At 38.6% G+C, this 24,956-nt stretch overlaps 2 protein-coding genes across 2 annotated transcripts in view; both read left to right on the forward strand.

Moving 5' to 3' along the window:
- The window catches only part of lama3 (laminin subunit alpha 3), a 59,059-nt gene extending 46,092 nt beyond the window's left edge, over window positions 1–12,967 (forward strand). The window contains exons 48-77 of the mRNA XM_023964954.1: window positions 187–409; window positions 1,016–1,183; window positions 1,279–1,475; window positions 1,672–1,788; window positions 2,030–2,184; window positions 2,269–2,410; window positions 2,524–2,623; window positions 2,702–2,818; window positions 2,895–3,065; window positions 3,137–3,288; window positions 3,370–3,564; window positions 3,650–3,798; window positions 3,890–4,052; window positions 4,161–4,288; window positions 4,491–4,638; window positions 4,723–4,818; window positions 4,922–5,079; window positions 5,166–5,283; window positions 5,380–5,520; window positions 6,190–6,320; window positions 6,394–6,528; window positions 6,708–6,828; window positions 8,673–8,806; window positions 8,882–9,062; window positions 9,194–9,352; window positions 9,445–9,610; window positions 10,318–10,472; window positions 11,550–11,643; window positions 11,749–11,868; window positions 12,012–12,967. Of these exons, the coding sequence (XP_023820722.1) occupies window positions 187–409; window positions 1,016–1,183; window positions 1,279–1,475; window positions 1,672–1,788; window positions 2,030–2,184; window positions 2,269–2,410; window positions 2,524–2,623; window positions 2,702–2,818; window positions 2,895–3,065; window positions 3,137–3,288; window positions 3,370–3,564; window positions 3,650–3,798; window positions 3,890–4,052; window positions 4,161–4,288; window positions 4,491–4,638; window positions 4,723–4,818; window positions 4,922–5,079; window positions 5,166–5,283; window positions 5,380–5,520; window positions 6,190–6,320; window positions 6,394–6,528; window positions 6,708–6,828; window positions 8,673–8,806; window positions 8,882–9,062; window positions 9,194–9,352; window positions 9,445–9,610; window positions 10,318–10,472; window positions 11,550–11,643; window positions 11,749–11,868; window positions 12,012–12,154 (4,377 nt within the window). The 3' untranslated portion in view covers window positions 12,155–12,967. The remainder of the gene's footprint in view (window positions 1–186; window positions 410–1,015; window positions 1,184–1,278; window positions 1,476–1,671; window positions 1,789–2,029; window positions 2,185–2,268; window positions 2,411–2,523; window positions 2,624–2,701; window positions 2,819–2,894; window positions 3,066–3,136; window positions 3,289–3,369; window positions 3,565–3,649; window positions 3,799–3,889; window positions 4,053–4,160; window positions 4,289–4,490; window positions 4,639–4,722; window positions 4,819–4,921; window positions 5,080–5,165; window positions 5,284–5,379; window positions 5,521–6,189; window positions 6,321–6,393; window positions 6,529–6,707; window positions 6,829–8,672; window positions 8,807–8,881; window positions 9,063–9,193; window positions 9,353–9,444; window positions 9,611–10,317; window positions 10,473–11,549; window positions 11,644–11,748; window positions 11,869–12,011) is intronic.
- A 1,401-nt stretch (window positions 12,968–14,368) lies between these two features.
- LOC101161089 (tetratricopeptide repeat protein 39C) lies at window positions 14,369–23,368 on the forward strand. The gene is made up of 14 exons (XM_004079265.4): window positions 14,369–15,003; window positions 15,817–15,865; window positions 17,115–17,243; window positions 17,321–17,435; window positions 17,507–17,900; window positions 18,561–18,729; window positions 18,833–18,926; window positions 18,999–19,106; window positions 19,181–19,290; window positions 19,999–20,122; window positions 20,200–20,297; window positions 20,473–20,577; window positions 20,681–20,719; window positions 22,610–23,368. Exons 1-14 carry the CDS (start codon window positions 14,855–14,857, stop codon window positions 22,697–22,699), a joined length of 1,773 nt encoding a protein of 590 aa, XP_004079313.1. The 5' UTR covers window positions 14,369–14,854; the 3' UTR covers window positions 22,700–23,368.
- Window positions 23,369–24,956: the final 1,588 nt, after the last annotated feature.

Genomic DNA, 24,956 nt, shown 5'->3' on the forward strand with positions numbered 1-24,956 from the left:
AGATCTAAAAACTAGATACCAATTCTAAACTGAAATACAGACAAAGAGTGTTTTCTTTTTGATGACTATCAGTCAATCTGAGTTTCAGTGCATGCTGTTACTTGTAACCATTTGTTCAATCTGATTTATCACTTAAATCTTAAACGATAAAGATGGATGTTATTTGACTTCCTGCGATTTTTGCAGCTTCTTGTCAAGGAATTCAGCTCAACAGTTAACGCTCAAAAGAATAAAGTGAACCAGCTGGAGGATGACACGACCAGCCTCGCGGATGACATCAGCTCCCTCAAAAAGCTAAACGATATCAGGGCTGCGGACGCTGACAAGGCACTGGATGATGTTGACAAAACCCACAAAAGGGCAAAAGATTTAGAATCAGACATTCAGAAGATGTTAAAGAAAATACAAGGTAAAAATCAACACCAAACTTCAATGATTGTTATATTTAAAGACCCACCCCTATCATCCTTTGAGCTGTTTTAAAAGCATTCCCAGCGCTCTCTAAATTATGATTGTGCCGTTTTCAGCCAAAATAGAAAAAAAAACAGTGTCGTTAACTGGGACATAGTTTCTGCAGAACGGCAGGAGTTCATTAGAAATTCACCTCTGAGCTCACACTCCCAACTGTAAGCTACCTGTAAGCTGTGAGCTCCCGCCAACCAACCAATGGTGGTGCAACAAAAATGGCAAGCAATATTGGAGCTATCGAACCGTACAATTTTGAGCCAGGATGAGGAAAACAAAGACAATCAGAATGGAGTGGAGCAGGGAGCTTGTGGGCGAATTTTCTATGTCATAAATACGATCTTTTTCAAACAGCATGTTTTTGTGAATAAGGAAGTACTCTGAAATGCAACTTTGAGCTTAACTTTGTTTATATATGTCCTCCATCATAAGAAAAAGGCTACAAGAATATGTTAAAAACACCAAAAACACAATTTTCCTCACAGTGGGTCAAGCTGAAAAGTAAACCTGAGGTTTCATAGACTGAACATTTGATCTTGTGTGCTTGAAGACCTTTTGAACCAGATGAAGAAGGAAGAAGGCAGAGGTGATTCCCTGCCCAGTGAATCTCTGTTGAGCGTGCTGGAGAAAGCTCAGCGCATGGTGAAGGATATGGAGGAAAGGAACTTCACCCCTCAGAAGCTGGCTGCAGAGAAGGAGAAAGAGGAAGCGCAGAAATGTGAGAAATCCAGACTTCTCTGATTTAAATGTAGTTCAGAGAAAGGGTTCAGCAATGTAATAACAAAAGACTGATTTGTCTTTTCAATGCTTCAGTGCTAGACTACATCAAGACAAATATAAGTAGGCAGAGTGACCAAAACGAGGCTGCAGCAGAGAAGATCCGGAGCCTCCTGAAGATCTTCAACAGCAAGCTGAGAGACCTTGACAAAGCTTTAAAGGAGGCGACGGAAATGGTGAAAAAGGCTAATTCCTATAACGGTCTCAGTGCTCAGACTCTGGAAGATTTGCAGGTAAAAAGTCAAATGTAAATCAGTTATAACAATAATTTTTGCAATCTATTGGCAAGGAACATTATTTGAAAATATATCACATCCTTTCTTGCCTGAGGAGTTTGCTGTAGGAAACTGTGTCCTAAAATTCCCTGCATTACAACATCCAAATGATCGGTTGCTCTCCTTTTAAAATGACTGGTATGTTTTTTTGCAGAAACGGGTTGAGGACTTAAGAGAACAGCGTAAAACTGTTGAGAACCAAATAGCCACAGCTGAGGATTCACTGCAGAAAACAGTGGATTTGATCAAAGAGCTCTCTGACAGTAAAATGGTAAGCTTCATACATTTTTCCCTCTACGTCATTGATTACCGGCAACTCACAGCTTCTAAACACACCTGTAGCTGTAAAAATGGCATACTGTTGTTGTTTAATGTTTTTGAACTCTGATTGCTTTTTTCTGGCTTGAAATGATCCAGATATATGTTTTCCTCAGGTCTGAACACGTTTAAAACCCTGATAAGAATCGGTGTGACGCCTGTTGCTTTATTTTACATATTTTCCTCTTCTGTAGGAATATGAAACACTTGCTGCACAGCTGGATGGAGCAAAGAGTGATTTGACCACAAAGGTTAAGAAGATCACAAATGCAGCAGCCCAGAAGGATATAGTGGAAGCTGCAGAGGAACACGCAAACAACCTTGCCAAGCTAGCAAAAGACCTCGAAAAGTATGCCTGCAGCACATTATTTCATACAGTCTTGTGTTATTTAGCTGCTTTCTAACACTTTTTACGATGCTGTTTGAATACTAGTGCTGTGAAAAATGCAAGTGGGCGATCTGAGGTCCGTGATGCCAGGGATTCTATTGAGGCTTACCAGAACATCACAGACGCCATTAATGCTGCAGAGGCAGCTGCTAATGAGGCCAAAGAGGCTGCAGACAATGCCCTGAAGGTAGGCGGCACACTTGATGTTTTATTTATTCATAAGTCTTTTGCCACGAGATATAAAAACAAAACGAAAATCATTGAAGAATGAGTTCTTTAACCAGATTTCTTTTCTTTCAGAATGTACAAGACCAAAGTCTCACACAAAGAGCAAAAGATCTAAAACAGACTGGCAATGATTTACTGAAGGGTGCACGAGATGATGAGAAACAGCTACAGGGTAATCAGCAACACAGTTACATTTTTTGGGTAAAAATCAACCAAAAGTCCTTGCACTAAAGGTTTTTTTTTGTCACAGATGCAGCCAAAAACATCACCGATTTGAATAAACGGCTGAAGAAAGCTGAAAAGAAAAAGAAAGCTCTTGAGAAAGACCTCCGTGATGCACAGACTAAATTAAATGACACCAAGAGAGGTAAACAAGAATGACTTAAGTCCGTTCTTCAACAGGTTTGTTTGGGGATTTTTTGATCATGTTTTTTTCTCACCAGATGATATTAAAGAAAAGATTGAGGAGGCTAAAAGGAAGGCAGCTGCAGTCAATGAAACAACCAAGAAAACGATGGAAAAACTCAACAATATCTCAAATGAAATCAATAAGATCAACATTTCTCCTTCACACTCTAACCTAAGCAATGAACTGAAAGATATGAATCAGTCTGGTAAGGCTAATGAATTCTGTTCTCTTTAAATGAATTTTGCAGACATGTCTTTCAATTATTTTCTTCTACAGTGAATCAGCTGTTAAAAATCATCCCATCTCTGAACGACAAGATAGCAGAGGTGGAGAACGTGACTGCAAAGTTTCCACCAACAAACAACATTTCTGACAGCATAAAGAATGTCAAAGAGCTCATTGAGCAAGCCAGGGACGCAGCGAACAGGGTGAAGTTCAGCTCTCGAAATAACCAATGCACTCCCCTTTTTTCTCCAACTTAACGACAAACTTTGTTGTTCTCACTTTAGATTACAATCCCCATGAATTTTAAAGGTGACGGTTACGTGGAATTGCGCCCACCGAAAGACCTGGACGATCTGAAAGCCTACACATCCTTGTCTCTGAAGCTGCAGAGGCCTCTGGGCAGGGGAGATGGCAAACGCAGACGAAGGCAGGCCGTAAAAGATGAAGACATGTTTGTGATGTATCTTGGCAAAAGAGACGTGAGTGAATCCATTAAGACGGAGACATTGAGTATTTTTTTCTTTTTTTTTCAACAAATTCCTAACAAGCTCTTTTGTGTTGCAGTCCTCCAAGAATTACATAGGTATGGTTCTGAGGAAAAGCATTTTGTACACCGTGTACAAACTCAACAGTGTCGAATATGAGTTGAAGTCGAGTTACGTCATCAGATCTGCATCCGAACCGGCCAAGTTTGACAGAGTGGATCTTCACAGGTCGAGTTTATGGCTCAATTCTCAGCCCAAATGGAGATTATTTGGTTGATAACCCCTTGAAGGACATTTTTGTGTCTTTGTTGTTATTTAGAGTTTACCAAGATGCAGAGATTATCTATACAAGCGATGTCACCTCAAACACACCTGGTCAGCCTGTTAGCACCAGCTCTCAAGGAACACAGAACAAGGACCTCCTGAACATCAGCCCCAGTGATGTCGTCTTCTATGTTGGAGGCTACCCTGCCAACTTCACTGTGAGAATCAAAGCAATAACAGCTTAAATAAATAAAGGACCCTTACTAATAACTGGGGACTTTTAGAGTAATGCTTTTCGACTTTTGTCTCTTTTTTTTTTTCTCCAGCCGCCTGCTTCTCTTAACCTCCCCAAATACCAGGGGTGCCTTGAGTTAATTTCATTTAACGATAAAGTTGTAAGTCTCTATAATTTCCAAAAAGCCGAGAGGATCAACCCAGAGATTCCATGCAAGAGGTATGACCAGTGTGCAGATCACTAAAACTATCATATCCCTGTCCTTCCCGTCGTTTCCTTGAAAAATGACAGTAAATATTTAGCATTAAATAAAATAATAAAAGCATTTTTTTAAAGTCAAGCTGTGATTTTACATTTATTTTAATTAAATCTTGAATTTGAATGGAATTGAAACTTTTTTCTGTCTGATTTTTTCCTCCAGATACCTGCCTCCAGTGGATTCAGACTACTATGAAGGAACCGGGTACGGCAAAGTGGCCTTAACCCTGAGATCTACCACAGTTCTTGTCATCAGCATGTCCGTCCGTGCTCGTTCTGAAAACGGTATCTTATTTTACATTGGAACAGAGGTAGGGAACTTTAAAAAAAAGGTACTTTAGTAATAAGGGTTATTTGTGCTTGAGCTTGATTGCTTATCTTTTTTCTTGCCAAAGGATAAATACTTCACTTTGACGATGGAGAGAGGTGTGCTTTTCATTCGTAGTAATCTGCTTGAGGACGCCATGACGGACAACAAAAGAGTATCTCCGGTAAAAAGCTTTTTTTTTTTACTTTTCTTTAAAATTTACATTGCTTAACTGCACATTTTTTTTAGACAGTTCCTGAACTGCAGCTTTGTTATCTTTTCTCCAGATGACGGACTGGACTGATATACAGATCATTGTCAAGACTAATATAGAGGTTCAAATACGTGTTACCAGTAGCCTTGCATTCAAAACCGAAGTCAAATTTAACATCCCAGACTTCCAAGAATTCTACGTTGGTGGAATACCACAAGGGTTGAGAGAAAAGTACGTAGTGATGACATTTCCTCCTAATTTGTGCACATTTTGTGTCGTATTTTGAATGACTAATGTATATTTTTTTCTGATTAAAGAAATAACATCACCATGCAGCCTTTCCTGGGGTGCATAAAGAATTTGAAGGTGTTTTCGGACTTCCAAGTCCTTCAGGAACAAGTTGGAGTCAGTAAAGGCTGTCCTGTGGAATCCCTGGTACGACTTCAGCACCCAGATAGCTCTAAATGTATGTACATTTCTGTTAAATTGGCCTTCTTTGATGACTAATGAGCTCAAATCTGTGCTGTTTAGATTCTACGTAAAGCCCAGTTCAGCTTGGGGAGCTCGCTTTCAAGTAACCTCCCAGGCTTCAGTCTGGACAAAGACCTCACACTCTCTCTTGGATTCAAGAGTAAAGAGCCTGAGGGCCTCATTTTGCAGGACAAGTTGCAGGTGAGACCTTATTAATATTGGTATATATATATATATATGTGTGTATGTAAAGACACTTGGTATCACCATTACTTTCTGTGCCCACACTAACCTCTTCTAATGCAGCAAATATGATCTTAAAAAGATTGAAATTTAACCAAAAATAACTTTTTTACGTCACCCTTCTCTGTTTTTTACTTCATGCATAATCTGCCCTCGGAATGAAAAGGTTTTACTAATTTTAGGTAGATGTTAACAATCAGATTGGGGTAACTATAAATATAAAAGATAAAAAACTTAAGTGAAACATAATAGGGGTGGGATTATTTAATTTATTTAAATTTGCTTCTTCGCACTCCTTTTCTGCCATTATAGTCATTAATCAGTCATTATAATTAATGGACTCACTTTGATGTGAGTACTGTGTGTATAAGTCCAAATATGTCTATTTATGTTTAATTATAAATCATTAAGATAGCATTATTATCTTTTATTTATTTTCTAATGAATTTATGAATTAGTATAAGTTTCTCATTAGTATAAGTAGATTTGATATATCTGCGTATTTTTGTCTTTATTATCTTATTTCCATTCTTTTTTCAATCAATCAATCAATCAAGCAAGCAAGCAAGCGAGCAAGCAAGCAATATTTTCTTGTTTTAAACTCATCCTTTTTCTTTTTTTTCATAGGCTTATGGGATCAGCCTTGGACTGGAAAATGGCCATGTTATTTTGATATTCGACAACAAAGAACTAAAATCTAACTACCAGTACAAGGATGGAGAGTGGCACTACTTGACTATCACCAAAAACGCTGGCATGTGAGGAGAACAGTGAATGTTCAGGCTCATATCTAATAAAAAATACATGTATTCATTTGTTTTGTTTTTTTAGTGTTGGGTTGCACATTGATGACAATGATTTCGCGGAGGCAGAGAGTGGCTCCAGATCAGTGACTGACACGGGTGGTCTAATGTTCGTTGGAAATAAGAAGTTCAAAGGCTGCATCTCTAACTTTTATACAAGAAGGTAATGTTTTATTTATTATCAGATTGAACTATTTTACAGGTTCCAAACTGCAATTTTCTGTATGTGAAATTTTACGCTGATGTTTTACGTAATAATATTATGTTTATATTAGATGTCTTTGTCTCTAAAAGGTGCCTTAGCAGACTTAACTTGATAAATATTATTCCCCGTGACTGTAGGCCGGAGAACCTGTACAGGGTTGAAGACTTCAGCAACTTTAACTCCTCAGGAGACATCTTGATGGGTGTTTGTACGAATGACAATCCTATTCAGCTGATGCTGGACCGCAACTCAAAGAGAGTAAGTGTGACCTGCTAAAATGTCTTGTATTCACACAGCATCACAGTTTGTTTAATCATTTTTAGATATTTATTGTTTTTATGTATTAATGACTAGAACAATCCATATGATTTACTGTTGATTTACTGCTTTATTGTGTAGCAGCTGAAAGTTAAGATTTTTGAAGTAAGTCGCACCTAAATCTGACAACTTTTCAGCTTAAGTGTGTGTGCATTAAATTTTGCTGCCTCATTTCCAGAGATGAAGAAGAGGACCTGACCCTGCCGACAAGAGTCTAAATGTTGACTTGAGAATCTGGCAGTGTGTCCACCATATTCTCTCCTTTAACACATCCTGATTCCTTTCCATTGTGCTCCAATAAAACAATACTGGCATTCATGCTTCATTTGAACAAAGAAATGTGTTGTATTTCATCATTGTTGCTTTCTCTGCTTCAATTTATTCACTACATTGTAAAGAATAACCTTGAGATGGTTTCGTGTCTCCTCTCTTTCTTTCATGTAATCCTCTAACAGTCATTCACAAGCACATTCCCTCTCACTGGTTATAAAAATAAAACCTCACCCATACCTAACCCTGGCATCGCCCCTTTCACATTAACATACAATCATTTTAATTCATATCTTGGACATAAGAATTTAACTTTTGTGCCATCTTGCTTTGATTCAAATCATGAGGGACTATCCGATTGCAGATTTTGATAGAAATTAAATAGGAAACTCTTGTGTTTGTGGTAAATAACTATTATCCTCGAATTCAAACAAGTTCACTTTGGTGTGACTTCCAATAAAGGTATATAGATTTTATGATTTGAATCTCAATTAGACTTTATTTGAATGAAACTCATATGTTCTTATCATTCATTTTAAATTTCATTAGGTGTTTCATTAGGAATGCAAATTTTTGGCACAGCGTAGATTAATAATATCTTTCCATCTGGTGAGTTCCCAGAATGATAATCTCAGCTGACAGATAAAGATCATTTGCTTGAATAAAATATATATACACAAAAAATATATATATTAGAGGAAATATGGCTTAGAAATAACCAACATTTGTTCTGTTATTTTAAAGATAATAAAAAGAGAAACCTTTCAATGTCTAAAATAATCAATCGTTATTTCTGTTTATGAATTATAAATTATTATATATTTTATGGCCTCAAAAGTGATATTACAAATCTTCAATTTACATTTCTGCAATGTCTACAATTGTTTTTATTGCAAAAGTAAGTCAACTCTGAATTTGCATAAGGATACTGTGTCATACAAAGCACCAAAAATACAATAAAACAAACTAAACTAAAGAAAATGTAAAGATAAAAATCAATATGATCCTGAAAAAATATAAATGTGACGTAAGAATAAAGTCTCAAAAGTAGTTATGATTTAAACATTAAGTGAAATTATTTATTTATCTTCTAAAGTCAGTTTCAGAGCAATTGTAAATAGATGTGTACATCTAAATGAATAATCATTCACATCACTTTTTCTAAACTTTTTTTTACCTCTTAAGAAGTTAAAAATACCCTCGCTGATTATAAATTGATTATTTCTCTGGGTTTTTGTGTTTTGTGGCTTTTCAACGACTAAACCATTAAATCAGCTCATTTTTCACTGGAACTGAATAACTCAATCCTACCTATGCATCTATTTAATATGTAACTCCAACTACAAATTACAACAATAGATTTAACTAACATGTGTGACATTTTTATAAAATGAACATCATGTTTGAACATTTTTTATCTGCAATTATCAGTTTTAAACTTGATCAGCTAGACTGATCATGGAGATCATGATCAGACTGCATTAAGCAGATTCTCTGCCTCTGTCTTGTTGTAGGACGGCGTGACTCCTGTCATGAATGAAACTGCACCAGCATGTGCGCTGCCTGCACAGGTTCAAAATGCCTACCGTGTGGGGGGGGCAGGCAGCAGTCTGAGCTACAGCCTTCCACTGCAGGTCCTGCAGCCGAGGTGAGGAGCACAAACACATCCATGCATACCCAGGAGCCTGAAAGGAGTGATGTGCATGATCTTCTGCCTCTGCAGACCCCACTTCTCCTTAGATGTCAGGACCCGCTCTGCTGAAGGCCTGCTGTTCTTCGCTGCAACCAGAGGAGGGCGCTCTCATCTTGTGTTGTACATGTCTAAGGGAAGGATCAGGCTGTCTGTGGGCAAACAAAAGGAGATCTTTAACAGGGAGAAGTACAATGACGGAAGGTGGCACTCGGTCAGTGGATGACATCAGTTACATCCGTTTGATCCAATAGCCAAACATTTGCTCAGTTTTCACAAGTGTTATCACCTAGTGCACCGGTTTGAAAGATGCTGAACAGTCTTTGTTGAAACTGTTGTTTGCAGGTCATATTTACTTTTGAGAAGAGAAAGTTCCGATTGGTTGTGGATGGGATCAGAGCTCAGGATGGTCAGTTGTCAAATGCTGAGCTGAAGTCAATGCAGGAGTTTATGTCACCTGTGTTTTTGGGCAGTGCCCCGGAGTCCTTTCACAAGGAGTTAAAGGTAAAAAATGACAAGAAGTATAAAGACTTGGATTTTTTTTAAAACTTACTTTAGTGATTCTTTTAATGAATTTATTTACTTTAAACTCACAGTCCAAGGACCTTCCAAAGCACAGTGTCTCTGGATGTTTGCGTAATTTTAAAATGAACGGAGCACTGATGTCCAATCCCACCACAAACACTGGTGCAGGGCCCTGTTTCGAGGGACAGACACAGAGGGGAGTGTATTTCTCAGGGAATGGAGCTCATGTCATTTTGAGTAAGTACCTCTCTCTTACTAGAAATAACCCATGACCCTGTAAATGTTTATCAGTTTTTCAGTATTGTGATCAAAATGAACGTTTTTCTTAAAGACCCAATCTGAGCATCTTTTGTGCTGTTTAGAAGTGTTCCCAATTGTCTTTCATTTGTGATTGCCATTTTTAGCCAAAATAGGAAAACGTGTTATTTTATGACATAATTTCTGCAGAGCGGCAACCCCCCCGTTACTGAGAGCTCGGAGCAGGGAGCTTGTGGCCCGCCCAGCGTATTTTCTACGTCACAAATAAGCTCTTTTTTTTAAAACGGCACCCCCCCACCCCCATCTGATTCACAACAATTTAAATAAATGCAGCTTTGAGCTTAATTTTCTCAACATATGTTCTCCATTATTAGAAAAATGCCACCAGAACATGTTAAAAACGGCAAAAACACAATTTCCATCGGCGTGGGTTTTTAAATGCTTGCAGCTTGGAACTGTGCAAAATTCCTTTCTACCACCGGTCAGCTGACCCGTTTTGAACTGATTAAACTGATTTGATTAATGAAGGAACACTGGCTTCTTTCTGTCTATTATTAGTATAAAGCGGTTCTTTCAAGGATGTGGTCCACCGTGTTTGTTGTTTACCGTTTCGTACTTAATTGTTGATACTTGAAGTTATTCATTTTTTCCAGTATGTTAATAATGAGAAATTTCTTGTCCATCAGATGACTCGTTCACTGTGAGCTCCACGTTTGAGCTGCTCTTCAACATTCGTCCCCGGAGTCAAACTGGACTTCTGCTTTATGTCGGTGATTCCGGCCGGAACCAATACGATCCGACAACCGGACACTTTCTTACTGTGTATATGCTCAAAGGAGAGGTGAGGCCTCCAGTCTGTCTGCTGCATTAACCATTTTAAAAAGCTAAAAGGCTTTAGAGGAGATCACAGAGTTATTTTATTGTTTTGAGAGAACTCTAATAATTTTACAATATCACAACAATAGTCGTCTCAATGGGAATAAGACTGTAAAGAACATAAAGCCATACAATTCAATAAGTAATGACTAAAGTAAGCAGACTAGGCTAAACTGCACATCCCTGCCCTTAGATCCTCCTTCTTGGTAAGAAAAAATGCCTAAAAAAAAGAAAACAATGGATTCCGGAGGGATCCTCCCCCAGGACAAACAGGCGATGTACCAGAATTCATAGAGAAGAATCAGCTTATCTAACTCTACAACTACATGTTTAAATAATCATGTTCACACTGAAAATAAAGTAAAACAACTAAAGTGGTTATCAGGCTTTGGATTTGGAATTGATTTATTTTAAGCAATACAAAAAAACAACAGAAACATATATTTTCACATAGATATATCAAACTAAAAAAACATGCCATGAATTGATTGGAAACCATATGCATACATCCAAATATACATGCAAATAATTCAATTACAATTACTCTTAATCATAAATACACATATTAATACTTTACAAACAGTAAATGACAGACTGAAACCCTTCAATATTAGGTTTGTCAAAAGGAGTTTAATTAAGTGCTTGAAAAGGAATGAGAGGAGGCAAATGTATTCAATCCCTCCCTATATGCTTTACTTCAATTTTAATGAGTCTTTTACATATTTCTTATTATACAGTTCCTAACTTCAAATCAATAATTTATACTTTACCGTCACAAGTGCAGACCATTAAAAAAATTCCAGTGTTAATAAAGTCAAATGACAAAAATTAAATTTATATTAATTACAACATTGTGATTTTATTGGATGTCGTTAGAAAAACGTCTGCAATTATTTCAACATTATCTTTGCAAATCACACACAAAGTAAAGTGCTTATTGAGAATGACAAGAAAAGACTATTTGTTTAATCGTCATTATTTATTTAGGTCCATAATCTGAAAATTGTCCAAGCATTGGGTTTGAACTTTTTCCACTTTACAGGTGGTGGCAAAAGTGAACAATGGAAGAGGAGAATTTATGGTGTCAGTGAAACCAAAAACTTCTTTATGTGATGGAGTATTTCATAAAATATCAGGTGAGACATCATTAAAAGGACTTTTTTTATTTTGTGATGACTACTTCTTGTACATAAATGCAATGTCTGTACATATTTCTGCCTCATTGACTGTTTCTTCCGTAGTGATCAAGAGGTTGCATGTTGTGCAACTGTCTGTAGACACGATGGACAATTACAAGATTGGACCACCAACTTCCACACCTATTTTGACCAAAAGCCCTCTGTTTTTGGGTGGCATTCCTGGTGAGTGTCCAAAAATGTATAAAATACCTAACCTTCCACACAAATTGTAGAAAATCAACAAACAAAATTTCAGATGTGAGCAATGAAAATAAACCAAGTAAGCTGTATAAACTGTAATAAGAGCTGACTTTGTTTTTCAACAGGGACACTGACCCAAAATGCGCTTTCTGTCACGTCCTCTTTTATGGGCTGCATCCAAGACATGACGATCAACGATAAGCTGATCTCCTTCAGCAGACTGTCAGCTGTGTTTGGCCCAGTCAACCTCAAGGAGTGTCCAGGCTGAGCAATGCGGACCTCCTCTGAACAAACCTGGGGACCATGTTTACCACCACCTATGTGCAATCTGTTATCATGACAGAGAATGTTTTTGAGTGAGTGTGAATCGGACTTCGGTTTGAAGTGTGTGAATGAGTGTGAACCTGGAGAAACGAGCAGCGGCCTTTTGCTGCTCTCCCTCAGACATTTCTTTATTTATTTTGTAATAAAATCATGCCACATTTCAGGAATCTGTTTTCTGTAAGATGCATCAATTTGTTGACTCCACAACCAAATGCTACTGAATGGGTGTTTTTTTTAGTAATGTAGCCAAACCAGCACTTTAAGAAAACTGATTCTTTTTCTAATGGTGCTGTAAATGAGATCTGTTTTTGTTTGAAATACAAATTTATTTTATGAAAGAAAACAACAGTTTAATCTAAGAATGACTGAATTGGTGACTTTTCATGTTTTTTAAAAAAAAGGTTTTTTACATTTTAGCTGACTTTAAGTGTGAGACATCATTCATATTCTTTATTTGACTTGTTTTGATTAAATGTCCCACTTTGCATTCCTTCAAAGTAAAAGTAGAACGTGTTTCTGCAAGTATGACCGTTAAATAAAAAGCATACTTTTAGCATTTTACAGTTAAATATCAAGGATAAAGTCATGCCAGAAATAGAAAAGGAGTCGGGTTTGGGACCATTTCTATAAATTCAGACTAATGTAATTTGTCACATGATGTGTTTGAAGTACTTACATTCACCAGAAAGTGTTTACTCACCTGTTTTGTACATTTTTATCCAAGTTCTGAAATTAAATTAAAATGTTGATTTTAGCATCCCTGTCTTGTGATGACTGGTTTGAACCTTAAGGCCGTGTCACACAGCCACTATGCACATTTTGCGCATATTGCACGGGTGAAAATTGTTCGTATGTAAATGTACGTGGAAAAAGTGAGAAAAGTTATGGTCTTTCATGAGTTTTTCACATGTATCACGAATAAACCACGTGAAAACCACTGACAAAGTACGAATGAACCACCCAAAGAACACGTAAATCAACGTAGAAGATTCTTGTGCTGTTTATATGCAATCAATTAGTGATTTGTGCGTCAATTACATCACTTTAATATGATATGTGCACCTTATACGTGATAAAAAAGTTATACATCGGGGATACATGCGTGAAATCTATTGGACATATATATGGAACAGTCATGGAAAGCCACATATTTGCATATGAATCTAGCACAATTAATGCACAGTTGCGTAAGATTTACGTAATATTTGCATATAAAGTACGTAAAATAAACGCAAACTGCGCCTTTGTCAACCGAACAAAAATTTTAAGCAGCTCCATACCAAATACACCTAAAGAGCAGTCGGCTGAAACCCTCGACGGACATCTGCGCACTTTGACGAATGACAAACGCAAAAGAAACTTATTAATAATCGATATCACGCATGTTTCACGACAAACTATTTGACATATGAGGACAATCTGCTAATATAATAGCTTTATTTGTAGAGCAACTTTCATCAACATGATGCAGAACACAAGTTGCTTTACATAAAAAGACAAATAAATATAGATAAATAGAATAAAAAGTCATGAAACACAATAGATTAAAAGCAACAACAATCAAAAGATGAATATAAAGTGGAAGAAAATGCTGTGGTCAAGACTTTCAGAAAAGTACAAACGATAAACCATAAAAGCCATAAAATACATAAAAGCCAATGAAATGAGGTAATTAAATTAGATATGCAAATGCTACGTTTAAAAAGATGTCTCTTATTTATATTTATGTTATTCCTAATAATGTTATTTTTGTCATATGTTGTTGCCTGTTATCTTAATTACATTTTTCCAGCAGTCACAAAATATGTAAAAATCTCACCATTTGCTGAAAAAAATTAAATTAATAAAGGAATATGCATTTAATGTTGCTCTATAAGAATAAAAAAGATGAATACTACTGGAAAAACAAGAAAAGAAAAATATATTGACAAAAATATTTCACATTTGTATGTATTACCATTTCTTAAATCGTGCAAAAATGCAACATTTGTTTGTTTGTTTGATGTATTTTTTTCCACCCTGCAGCCTATGTAAAGCGTTGCGTTGACAGGATTATTGTTTGCCTTCTTAACTGCTGTCAAATCATTTCCGTAGTTCCTGAAGAAGCGAGAACTTGCCTTGAAGGCATCACGTTTCCTGTCTGCGCTGCAGGACCTCACAAACCGCCGGTGCTGCGCCGCGAGATGTGTTCTCGCGTAGAAGTCGCCCTCAGAGCGGGAACGCGCAAAATACATTATTTAACATCGTAGGCAAAAATTAAATTAAATAAATAAATAACATTTTATTTTATATGTTACCTGCTAATATTGTTATGACCGCTTATGTTTTATAATAATAACGCATGAGTTATTAGGGGTTAAGGTTTTCAACGGCAGTGCGCGCCCCCGCGCCCGGACTCCTCTGGCGGTTGGTTCGCTTTCGCAGCGCAACACCCGCCTGTCAGACAGAACGCGGAACAGCAGCACTCCTTTCTTGGACGCCGGCTGAGAAAGCGCTCGCGGTTGTTTCCACTTGTTAGCTCCACGGACCCGCGAAGTCTCACAAAAACTGAACAAAAATGTCGCGAGGTTCTCGTTGACGAAACATCCCCGGTAAAGTTTCCCGCGGTTGGCCTCCTTTTCTACCCGGGTATCTCCGTCAATCAATGGCGGACCCGACGGAACCAGCAGCTCCGGGGGGCGTGCAGGAAGAGCAGCCGGAAGACCTGAACGACGCCGAGCTGGCTCTGACAGGCATCAACATGCTGCTGAACAACGAATTCCGGCGGAGCGACGAGCTCTTCAGGACTCACAGGTCTGTCTGTCTGTGCGGGGCTTCCTCAGTCTGGCCTGTCCACACTTGTAAATAATAATGAGGGCACACTGACTGTCTCATAATACTCTTAACCCTCTGCTGCTTTCTGTTTGTTGTTTTTAATAGTTTTTTTACCCGGAAAAATTCAACCCAGACTGCAAACTTTCCAGATAATGATGTTTTCCTTCTGACAAGACACTAACAAACACCTATTTGTTGAATCAAAAATGACCAGTGGGCTTATTATAAAGCAGCTTTACATCATGCAAAAACTCTGCCTTCTGTGTTATTATGTAAAGGTAGATCAGGTGTTGACGCCTGTGAAGGGCAGCCCCCATGTCTCCTGACCCCCGGTGAAAGGGAAATGTCACTCCTTCCATTAATTACCCCCACATTCTGCTTTGACTGGAGCTTCATCTCCTCAATCCTGTGACAAAGGAGGTTTAACCACATTTCTTTAGGTCAGAGGGGTCAAAACTTTTTCCAACGAGGGCCAGAAATGGGGAGACTAAAAAAACAACAAATTTGCAAAAAATTATATACAGTTTTATCAAAATGTCGGTGTATTTCTGACATAAAGACTGGTGAATTCAGCCAATCACAATCAAGAAATCCTACACACCGCGCCTTGTTTTATTGATGTTATGACACCAGACATGTGGGCCGGTAAAAGTCTAAACGCGGGTCAAATTTAGGACCCCAGACTTTGGAGATACATGATTTAGGTTTTCACCATCATCTATTTATATATTTAAAAAAAAGCTGCTGACACAAGTTTTTTGCCCCCCCCCCCCCCCCCCCCCCCCCCTTTAGGAACCGCAGTCCTCTGATGAGTTTCGGGGCCAGTTTTGTAAGTTTTTTGGTGAGTAGAGACGAAATTCGTTATTGCCCAAGTCAGGTCTTCTTTTAAAAAGGCAAAATAAATAAACTGTTTTGTTGGTTTTTAATTATAAATAACATGATACTCACGCCACCCTGCGACAGACTGGCGACCTCTCTAGGGTGTCCCCTGCCTTCGCCTGAAAGTGGCTAGGATAGGCTCCAGCAGCCATGTGACCCCAAAAGGGCAAAACAGATTAGAAGAGGAATGAAGGAATGATACTTATGCCAAAGTTTTCATTTGTCTTTTTTTGTGTTATTTTAGACGTTTAAATCGACAGTAATATTGATAAAGAAGCTCTAAGTGAATTCTTCTATATGTTCTGCTACTTTTCTAAAACACCAAAATTCACTTATCTACCCTGTTATTATGGAAGCGATTCTGTAGCATAATTAAAAATAAAAGTCGATCCCAGAAATGCTTTTTCATTTACCAAATGAAGCTGCATTTGTTGATTCAAAATGAAAATGAAAAAGCAATCTGCCAAACTGCTTCTTCATTTTCTTCTTCAACAGCGCTCATTCTGTCACTTAAAATGACATTTCATTTTCAAAAAGTTCTCCAGTAAATGTGTAGCAAAATTCAATTTGAAATGTCTAATTTGACAATTAAAAGGGATGAACAGAAATGCTCATATTTCATATTCACCATGGAACGGCATCAAATGACTCAAAAATAAAATCCTTCCAAATGCTTTTTCAATTTCAACTTCAACACAACATTTTTTGAACCGCATAAGAGATTTTGGCCTCATTTGTTGTTTTGACGGTTCCGCCCGCTGTGATATCATCTGATTATATGCAAAATGTATTATTACCAGGTACTAGGTGCGTGCATATTAAAGCAGGTGTTTGAGTATGTGGTGGGGCGAAATATTCACACCTATGAACGTGCAGTGACAAAGAAGAATTGCCAAACAATGTGGTCCTTGCAGTCCAGGACTGCCGCAGGACATAAAAAGACTTATTAGGTAAAAGTAAAAAAACACAAATCTGAAATTCATCTCAAAGTTCTCTCACCTTTTTTTTTTTAAGCAAACGGAAAGATAGTTTGGTTTTACATTTCAGCTGTAAATAAATCTGGATTTCTTGATTTTGTTTAAGTTTTGTAAGTATTTCTTTGTTTTTAGCTTTTTGGTCTTGATGGTTTGTTCAAGTACCGGTATGTAGATTCATCATCACCTTCATACCACTTCCCTTTTAACTTGGCTCACCTGTCTGTCTGTCTGTAGAACGCCATGATGACGTTTGAAGAGGAAAAAATGCAGATGGCCTTTCAAAGCCTCAAAGCTACAGAAAAGCTGTGTGAGAGCGCGAACATCGGCGTCATTGAAACCATCAAAAGCAAAATCAAGGGGAACGTGAGTGTCCTCCTTCATTTGATGTTTTGTGGAGTTTCTGTTTTTTTTTCCCTGCACGTCTGTGTTTTCCTTGGCAGACGGACGCTCAGAGGTCGGGGACGGCTGCAGTCGATCGACTCCAGAGGCAGGTCATCATCGCAGACTGCCAGGTTTACCTCGCAGTTCTGTCCTTCATCAAACAAGAGCTGTCAGGTAAAATCAACGTCTGTCGGCGTGAAGCGGAGTCTCCGTCTCATCGTTTCACTTGCGTGTCACTCTGACAGGATACATCAAAGGGGGCTGGATTCTGCGTAAAGCCTGGAAGATGTACAACAAATGTTACAACGACATCACGCATCTACAAGAAGGCAGCAGAAGGAGGGCGTTGGACCAGCAGGAACGGTCAAAGCCGTCCTCAGAAGCGTCCAACCACGGCCCCTCCTCCTTACCTGGGCCAAGTACATCTCAAAAGCGCGACGGCGTCTCCATGGAGGCTCTGGACAGACTGAAGGGATCCGTCAGCTTCGGGTACGGACTCTTCCACCTCTGCATCTCCATGGTGCCCCCACACCTGCTGAAGATCGTCAACCTGCTGGGCTTCCCCGGAGATCGCCATCAAGGTCTGGCAGCCCTCACGTTCGCCAGTGAAAGCAAGGACATGAAGGCCCCTTTAGCTACGTGAGTGAGTATGTTTGGGAATTTCCTTTTTCTGTCTGCAACTCAAACGTCAAGTTTCATGAAATGAAAGCGTAACTTTTAGAGAAGGAAAACAGAAAGCGTGCTGACTCAGGCAGAATTTTCCCAGTCACATTTTTTCTCCTCCTTACTGTCTTTTAAAGACCCATTCCGATCATTGTTTGGTCTATTGTAAGAGTGGATAAAGCCCAATCTCTTCCCATCATCCATCTGTTCATGTGCTCTCCTGCTAGCTTACAGCCCCTCACATTCCCAACCCAACATTACCACGGCTACAAAAATGGCGAGGAATATCAGAGCTATCCAGCCGTAGAGTTTTAAGCCAGGTGGCAGCTCGGACGAGGAAGAGGAAGATCTAGTCGTCTGCAAGTGGCGGCATCAGGCATACGGCATTTGTTCATCTGCTCCCGATTCAAGACGACTTGAACAAAGAAATATACAGCAATTCTGAGCTTCATTTTCTTTTTATATGTCATCCATCATCAGAAAATGCCTCAAGAACATTTTCAAAACACCATTTTTATCTGAGCGTTTCTTTAAATCAAAGGCTGACATTCTATCACGGTCAGTTTTCTTAGTTTAAATTGGTGAGAGGGAGCTTGACATCATTGATGTGGTTCTCATTAGCGTCTGTGCTTGCAGTCTGGCCCTGCTGTGGTACCACACCGTCGTGCAGCCCTTCTTTGCTCTGGATGGCACCGACATACAAGCAGGTCTAACCGAAGCCAAATCCATTCTCAAACAAAAGGAGCCTATGTATCCCAACTCTTCCCTCTTCATGTTTTTTAAAGGCAGAGTTCAGCGCCTCGAGGTAAAGAGATGAGAAGAAAAGCTTTTGTGCTCTGTGATGTAATGTGGGCAGTTTTCCTGATGCGGTAAAGTGCGAAGGATAACCACACAGTTCCTCTTCTCAGTGCCAGATCAGCTGTGCCTTGACGTCCTTCAGCAATGCCTTGGATCTGGCCTCTGATCAGCGGGAGATTCAGCACGTGTGTTTGTATGAAATAGGTACGTCTCGCCACTACTTTCTGGTCTATTGCAGCTTCCTCTGTCCCCATTTCTGATTGGTGGATGTTTTAGGTTGGTGCAGCATGATCGAGCTGAACTACACAGAGGCTTACCGAGCATTCGAGCGATTGAAGACGGAATCGCGCTGGTCCCAATGCTACTACGCCTATTTAACAGGAGGTAACAGCCTTGCAGTGAAGTTAGCTTTCATGCGTTGTGTGACGACTTCTCAGACTGGTATACATGTGTTGCAGTGTGCCAAGGAGCCACAGGCGACCTGGAGGGAGCGGTTGCTGTTTTCAAAGATGTGCAGAAACTTTTTAAGCGCAAAAATAATCAGATTGAGCTTTTTTCTATAAAGAGGGTGAGTATTGGATCTGCCTGATATTTAGTTTAACGATGTACATCAGTGGTTCCCAAACCCCTGGGCCGCGGACTGATACCGGTCCGTGGAACAGTTGCTACCAAACCACAGAGACAAACTAAACAACATGACCTACATTTTTTTTTAGTTTTATTTATAATCCGATTCTGAAACCCCCAAGTTACCATAGTTAACAAAAAAATAACCATATCGGAAAGTTTCTATTTACAGTAAAGAGCCAGGAAGACTCTTTCAAAATAAAAGAGAGCTGCATTTAACAGACAAAAACCAGGTGTCTTTACTCCAAATATGGATTTATTAGGACAGTTTTTTTCACACATCATACAAATAATAATGCATAATATTCAGCGACTGGCTGTCAAATGTTACGAGGATGCTGCTAATAAAGTTTCTCAAACGGTGGATTCACGTTTATGTTTTCTTTTTATCTTTTTTATCCCCCGCACCTTAGTCGGAAGAGGTTAAAGTTGGCGTGCGATTAATATTTTTTTTAGCTTCCAAACAGTTATGGGTTAAGGGAAAATCTATATAAAATTGTACTAATTCCTACACACAATCTAGTGTACAACTAAAGGTTTAACCAGCTGCAGGTGTTTCTCAGAAGATGTAGATAAATTTGACCAAAAAGGTTGGGGTCCAGTCCTGCAGCTGATCTATGACCTGGGAAAACCTTTGATATTCCATCAGTCGGAGAAGCTGAGGAGCTCCAGTCTATCCAAAGAGCTCTGCAGCCTGGCTGTCATTGAGATTCTGTACCTGTGGAAAGCTCTTCCCAACTGCTCCACTGCCAAGCTGCAGGCGATGACAGACGGTAAACACTGAACACTTTCCCTGCCTTCAGAGGCACGTTTAGGTCTGTGGTCTGAACTTCTCCATCCATTATTTTAGTTTTGCAGATGATTGATGATGTCTCCTGCTTGGGGCTGAAAAACCTGCTTCTCGGTGCCATAAGCAAATGTCTCCAGAATACCAAAGAAGCCATTCAGGTACACTGCTGTCTAATCAATAATGTAGTGTTCAGCAACTGGAAACTTGACGCGCAGCATGCTCATCTGTACTTACAAGCTCCGGTTACAGAGCTGTTGCACTCGCCTCCTGCACTTATAATACAGTGAAGATCATCTTGTGTTTTGCAGCTAAAAATCTATATTTGTTTTCCAGTATTTCCATTTGGCTGCCACAGATGAGGTGGGGGGTCTCAGTAATTCTTACGTGCAGCCATACTCCTGCTATGAACTGGCCTGTGTACTGCTGAACTCCCCAGAGGTACATTTATTTTTATGCATTTTATGGAGTGTGCCTCTCATATGAATTTGTGGAGGAATCACATGATCTAGTATTAAATTTTATCTGCCTTTTTTTTTTCCAGACTGCAGGGAAGGGGCAAATGCTAATGCTGCAGGCAAAGGTACAATAAAGCTTCTCTGGCATTCTTACTTTAGTGAATTCCACTGTTTGTTCCCGTTTTATTCGTTTGTAGTCACTGATCATGAGTGAGTGTGAGAATCTGTAGTCTGCAGAAGCTGGACACATGTGGGAGGAAAAGGTCCCCCTATTTCAATAGAAAGTAATATAGTTGTACTGTCTGCTAATATAAATATGGATGTCCTCACGGCTTACATAGATGAGCTCTCTGCATGATCAGTTGAACTCAATAAGTATTGATGATCTTGTTGGCTCTTCTGGAAAAATGATATTTAGACAATAAGACACCTATTGTGTAAGAAAAACTGCGTTACTTCTCTCAATCTTGATGAAAGGAACAAATAGTTTTTGGATTTAACAGACATTTATTTTGGCTTTGCGTTCTTCAACTCGTCTCTTTTCATGCCCCAACAGAGCTATGAAATAAAACCCAGAAGACCTAAACGGACCCTCATTACACTGTGTTCTCACAGAGAATAATAAACGGAAACACAAATAATAAGGCGCACGATATACAAAAATAGACACCTATTTGAGCGTAAAAACACTAATCTGTCACATAGCTTTACTTTAAGTCATCACGACGATGAAATAATAAAAAACATGCCTCATTGGCCACACAAACTCAAGAGGAAAAACGTATACGGCTTATCTTCAGCGCACATTTCCCAGGCGTGACACATGCAGACATTGTGTCGGTGTCTTGTGAGGCTCTTGCAGGTGTAGGACGCTGGTCTGACGTCACCCAAATCAAAGAATGGAATTCCAGGTGGAACAAATTTCCCCTGTTTTTTCACAAACGGATTAATACCGAAATGTATTATTATTTATTTATTTTAAAATCTAACTTGTTTATTTCAAATAATTATTAACGAATTAATCTATTTACCGCCCAAATAACACTAAACATGCTATAAGCAAAGAATATATATTTGAGTTGCCTTAGCTACAAACGGTTTTATTTAAATCCATTGTGCACTAATGCCCATGTTTAGCTTTGTGGCAGCAATCGAAGCATTGAAAAAGGAAATCAGTCGCAGATTCACTTTAAAAGGTGAGTTTGGTCTGTCAGGCTAATTATAAATACACTTCAACTGTGAGAGACAGAATGATAAAAAAAAAGAATCCAGGAATTCTGTCCTTTTCTTTGTGCTATCCTATGACCCCCACCCTTACATTGACGTGTTCCTCCTACCATGACAAAGGAGGATAAAGGTGAAGATGATTTCATGTAATCCATGGACACCAGTGAGGATCAAGAATCATTGAGAAAAAAAAAAAGATTCAGCGCACTGTCTAGTGGGTCCAGATGACCCAACTCCCAACGTTAAAGTGCCTAGGATAGCACAAGGGTTACGAAGTTCTTCTAGTTTCCACTCATCACCTGTATTAATGGAACCTGTTTGAGCTGGTTATCTGGAAAAAAGGCACCTGTCCACACCCTTAAACAGTCAGACTTCAACCTCTCCACCAAGACCAAAGAGCTGCCTGAGGACAGCTCTTTGGTCTTGCAGCCTTTTGTAATTTTAAAACTTTATTTAAATGGGAGGAATAGATTGCGTAAACTCTAGTTTCCCCATTTCAGTGCAGAATGTCAGAGCCTGCTGGGTATGACTGTGACCAAACCAGAGTTTCAGTTCTCTGCAGCGATACTCTGCTCAGGTTTGGAAGCTGGAGCAGAGTGAAAGCTACGTGCAATCCGTGCACGACTACGCAGACATCTGACAGGAGCGTCTGCATTTTTAATAGCTGTGCTGATCCCTGATTGGACAGCAGAAACATTGATTTGTTTGATCTGGTCTGCAGACTGTCAGAACAAAATGATGAGGAAAGTAAGATTCCGTTTTTCCTCCCTTTGCATCATCTCGTGCAGGAGGACTACGCTGGCTACGACTTTGAGAACAGACTTCACGTCCGCATCCACTCGGCTCTCGCCTCCATGAGAGCCGCAGCTCAGCCGTGAAGCGTACAGCAGAAGAGGAGAAAGCGTTTCTAAAGGCCACATTACAACAGGTTACACTAAGGGGGTTACTGTGTATTTATTTTTATTTTATTCATATTTGTATAGAGATTTTTTGAGCCAAAGTTGAACTTAAAGGTTACAGATAAAAATTATGTCAGAAGATTTTTTTTTACTGTCTCTGAAAAGCCCAAGAGAAAATGTCTTTACTGTAGAAGTTTCATTTATAGAGCTTGTGTGCATTAAACAATTCTGAAGGCATCAGACCTCCTTTCAGAGGATCCCCGTCTCATCAGAAATTCAAACCCTGAGTGTCTTAAGCCAAACAGTTTAATTGAAGTTTGTAAATTCTTTGCTGATCTAATAGAGTGAAAGTTTAGTTTGTTTAAATACTGTAAGCTTTAATTAAATGTGCAGATTGGAATATCCCACTGTTCTTGATTAGCAGAGTTCACTTTGATTTTTGTTACAAGATAAATGAAACACTTTAGAAATGTTTTTTGTCAAACTTTAGGATATGCAGAATAAACATGAATTCTTTTTAACTCATTTCTTTTTTCTAAAGGGGTCTGATTTTGATACTAGATAGGAAAACTGCTGATGTCTTACGCTACGATTTCATGTTGCAAAAGTGGAAGAATCCAGGATCATGGAATAAACTATTCGAGTGAAGGTGGTCGTCATTTTTTATTGAAATAAATCTTAAAAAAGTAAACCTCACAACATTTTGAAATAAGCCTGAAATACCTGAAATAAAGAGGGAAAGACACTTTCTATAGAGCAAATGAAGCTGCTAAAAGAACCCAGAAATAAAAATGGATTCATTTCAACCAAATTTCACTGAGAAACAAAAAATGAAAAGAGTTTTTGGGGAAGCTTGGACTGAGACTCAATAGTTGGGTATTAAACACTGTGTTGGTCTCTAGACTAACTGGTTTTTGGCACCAGTATTGAGTTTTTGTTTTCCCAAGACATCAGTTGTGCTAATCTCAGGTTACTGTCCTTATGGCGCCTCCCTAACATAAGTATTCAGCCAGAACTGAACAAACATTAAGCAACAGGATGCAGGAGGTTTAAACTGTTCCTGAAAGTTTGCAAAGATGAGATGAAGGTTTAGGATGAACTACAGGAAGACTGTTGCTGCAAATACACAATGTATACAAGTGTAAAGCAAATGAATAAGCATTCAACAACATAAAGCTTTTATTAAGCATTTATAGAAATTCAGTTTAAAACTAAAATGACGGAAAAAAACATCCCTAAAACATGCTGCATCTATCAGTATCATGAGTTATTCAGGGCTTCACTGAAGGAGGGAAGGCTTTCATAGGGATAGCTATGCACATGCATTTGTAGAAATGCATTTAGTAGAGCTGCTCCATCACCACACCTTCATACACACAGATCTGTAAGTGCAGAGTTTGATCACACTGCCTATGTCTGTACAGTGTTAAATTATAGCAATGTTTATATTTAATTGTTCAAACCAGTATTACGTGTAATCTAAGGAGATTCAATTTAGCAGAAGTTTCCTTTTACATAAACGGCAAAACACACTTTTTACAGCCGACCACAGTTTCCATTCAAATAAGCAACGAGGCGGGTTTCTAACATTCATTTAAAACACCAATACTTGCACCATTTGCTTTACCAAGGAGGAGAACATAAGGCAAATTGATCAAAAAAGATGTACTTGGGAATCCTGCGATGCATAATAAAGATTAGCTCACAAGTAAAAACGTCAAAGCTGCATTCGGAAACAACCGTGAGCGCCATGTTGTCATCTCAATGATACAGATGAGCTAAAGGTGTTTATGCCTGAATGAGAATGATGGAAAAACTATCAAAGTTACAGTCAGTATTCTTTTTAGAACTTTTATCTAACATTTACATATCTAACATACATTCTACCTTTTGCACTACATGTAAATACCTCACTTCAGTGGTCAGTAGCCACAATAAATAAGCTAGAGTTGTTTGTGCTTTATTAATTACACAGATTTATTTACCTCCATGTTCACTGGTTTTTTTATATATATATATATATATATATATATATATATATATATATATATATATATATATATATATATATATATATATATATATATATACACACACACACACACACACACACACCCACCCACCCACCCACCCACCCACCTATATATCTATATATCTATATATCTATCTCTATCTATCTATCTATCTATCTATCTATCTATCTATCTATCTATCTATCTATCTATATCTATATCTA

This window comes from Oryzias latipes, chromosome 17 (assembly GCF_002234675.1).
Source record: "Oryzias latipes chromosome 17, ASM223467v1".
NCBI classification, from domain to species: domain Eukaryota; kingdom Metazoa; phylum Chordata; class Actinopteri; order Beloniformes; family Adrianichthyidae; genus Oryzias; species Oryzias latipes.